This window comes from Nicotiana attenuata, chromosome 8 (genome assembly GCF_001879085.1).
Source record: "Nicotiana attenuata strain UT chromosome 8, NIATTr2, whole genome shotgun sequence".
In the NCBI taxonomy this organism is placed as follows: domain Eukaryota; kingdom Viridiplantae; phylum Streptophyta; class Magnoliopsida; order Solanales; family Solanaceae; genus Nicotiana; species Nicotiana attenuata.
This window is the reverse complement of record NC_031996.1, coordinates 35,165,185-35,167,721: the sequence shown is the minus strand read 5'-3', so window position 1 is coordinate 35,167,721 and position 2,537 is coordinate 35,165,185. Positions and strand designations below refer to the sequence as shown.

Sequence of the window (2,537 nt, the reverse complement as noted above, 5' to 3'; positions counted from 1 at the left end):
CTCCTTCTGCTTGAACAAGTACTGAAGACTCTTGTGGTCAGTGAACACCTCACATGCCACGCCATACAAATAGTGCCTCCAAATCTTCAAGGCGTGGACAATAGCCGCCAACTCTAAATCATGCACTGGATAGTTTTTCTCATGAATCTTCAACTGCCTCGAAGCATAGGCTATAACCTTGCCATCCTGCATCAATACTGCACCAAGTCCAATACGGGAAGCATCACAATAGACGGTATAAGGCCCAGATCCTGTGGGCAAGACCAACACCGGTGCCGTAGTCAGGGCTGTCTTGAGCTTGTGAAAGCTCGCCTCACACTCCTCCGACCATCTGAACTGGGCACCCTTCTGGGTCAACCTGGTCATCGGGGCTGCAATAGATGAAAACCCCTCCACAAACCGACGGTAGTAGCCTGCTAACCCCAAGAACTCCGAATCTCCGTAGCTGATGCTGGTCTAGGCCAGTTCTTGACTGCCTCTATCTTCTTCGGGTCCACCTGAATACCCTCAGCTGATACAACGTGACCCAGAAATGCTACTGAACTCAGCCAGAACTCACACTTGAAGAACTTGGCATATAACTGACTATCCCTCAGAGTCTGAAGAACCACTCTAAGGTGCTGCTCGTGCTCCTCCTGGCTGCGGGAGTACACCAAAATATCATCAATAAAGACTATCACGAACATGTCCAAATATGGCCTGAATACTCGGTTCATCAACTCCATGAATGCTGCTGGGGCATTGGTCAACCCAAACGACATGACCAAGAACTCGTAATGCCCGTACCGAGTACGGAAAGCTGTCTTAGGGACATCGGATGCCCTAATCCTCAACTGGTGGTAGCCAGATCTCAAGTTAATCTTGGAAAATACCCTGGCACCCTGAAGCTGGTCGAACAAATCATCAATCCTCGGCAGTGGATACTTATTCTTAATTGTTACCTTGTTCAATTGCCGGTAATCTATACACATCCGCATCGACCCATCCTTCTTCTTGACGAATAACACTGGCGCGCCCCAAGGCGAAACACTGGGTCTAATGAAACCCTTATCTAACAGATCCTATAATTGGTCCTTTAACTCCTTCAGCTCCGGCGGGGCCATACGATATGGCGGAATAGAAATGGGCTGGGTCCTGGAGCCAAATCAATACAGAAATTGATATCTCTATCGGGCGGCATACCCAGTAGGTCCGAAGGAAAAACATCGGGAAACTCCTGGATAATAGGCACAAAATCTATGGGACGGACCTCAGCACTGGAATCACGAACATAGGCCAAATAGGCCAGACACCCCTTCTCGACCATACGTCGAGCCTTCACGTGCGATATGACACTACGGGTAGAATGACCTGGAGTCCCCCCACTCTAAGTGAGGCTTACCCGGTAAGGCTAAAGTCACGGTCTTGGCATGGCAGTCCAAGGTAGCGTGATAGGGTGATAACCAATCCATACCCAGAATGATATCAAAGTCAACCATATCTAAGAGAAACAAGTCTACACGGGTCTCAAGACCCCCAATCACTACAACACACGAATGATGGACTCGGTCGACCACGATAGAGTCACTCACCGGTGTAGACACATACACAGGAATACCCAAAGCATCACTGGGCATGACCAAGCATGGTGCGAAATAAGATGAAACATAAGAATACGTAGATCCTGGATCAAATAGTACTGAAGCATCTCGATCACAAACCAGAACCGTACCTGTGATCACCGCATCTGAGGCCTCTGCCTCGGGCCTAGCCTGGAGTGCATAGCAACGGGGCTGGGCCTTACCACCCTGAATTGTATCCCTAGGTCGATCTGTTGCTAGCTGACCTCCGCCCCTGGCGGTCTGAGCTCCACCTCTATGGCCTCTACCTCCACCTCTATGGCCTCTACCTCTACCTCTGGCTGGCTGTGGGGCATCCGGTGCCTGAATCATAGGACGGGGACCCTGCTGCTGCGACTGAGTACCCCTCAATCTCGGGAAAGCTCTCCTGATGTGACCATACTCGCCACACTCATAACACCCCTCTGAACGCTGTGGCTGGCCCTGGCGACCTGAATGACCTCCACGGAAACTCTGAAGTGGCGGTGCGCTGATGGGAGCTGACGGTACACTGAGGGACTGCTGATCAGAATAATGCCCACGGTAACCACGATCAATTGGGGCACCCTGAGAAACCTGGAGGGCTGACTGGAAAGGCCTGGAGGGCTGACCCCTATCATAAGAATCCCTGCCTCCAGATGAGGCACCACTGAAACGACCTGAGTGACGGGGTCTCTTGTCTGCTCTATGGCTACCCCCCTGTGCCAGAACCATCTCAACTCGGCGGGCCACATTGGCCGCCTCCTGAAAGCTGATCTCACTAACAGTCTCCCTAGCCATCTGGAGACGAATCGGCTGAATCAAACCATCAATAAATCTCCTCACCCTCTCCCTCTCAGTGGGGAGTATAACAATAGCATCGCGTGCTAGATCAATGAACCGAGTCTCATATTGAGTGACTATCATAAAGCCCTGCTGGAGACGCTCGAACTGCCTGCG

The 2,537-nt window shown here is 51.3% G+C and overlaps 1 protein-coding gene across 1 annotated transcript; it reads right to left on the bottom strand.

Annotated features, from left to right (window-relative positions):
* LOC109231849 (RNA-directed DNA polymerase homolog) lies at positions 552-971 on the bottom strand (the record flags this gene model as incomplete). Its single annotated transcript, XM_019397476.1, has 1 exon — positions 552-971. A coding segment is annotated over exon 1 (420 nt), but the record flags the coding sequence as incomplete, so codon positions are not given.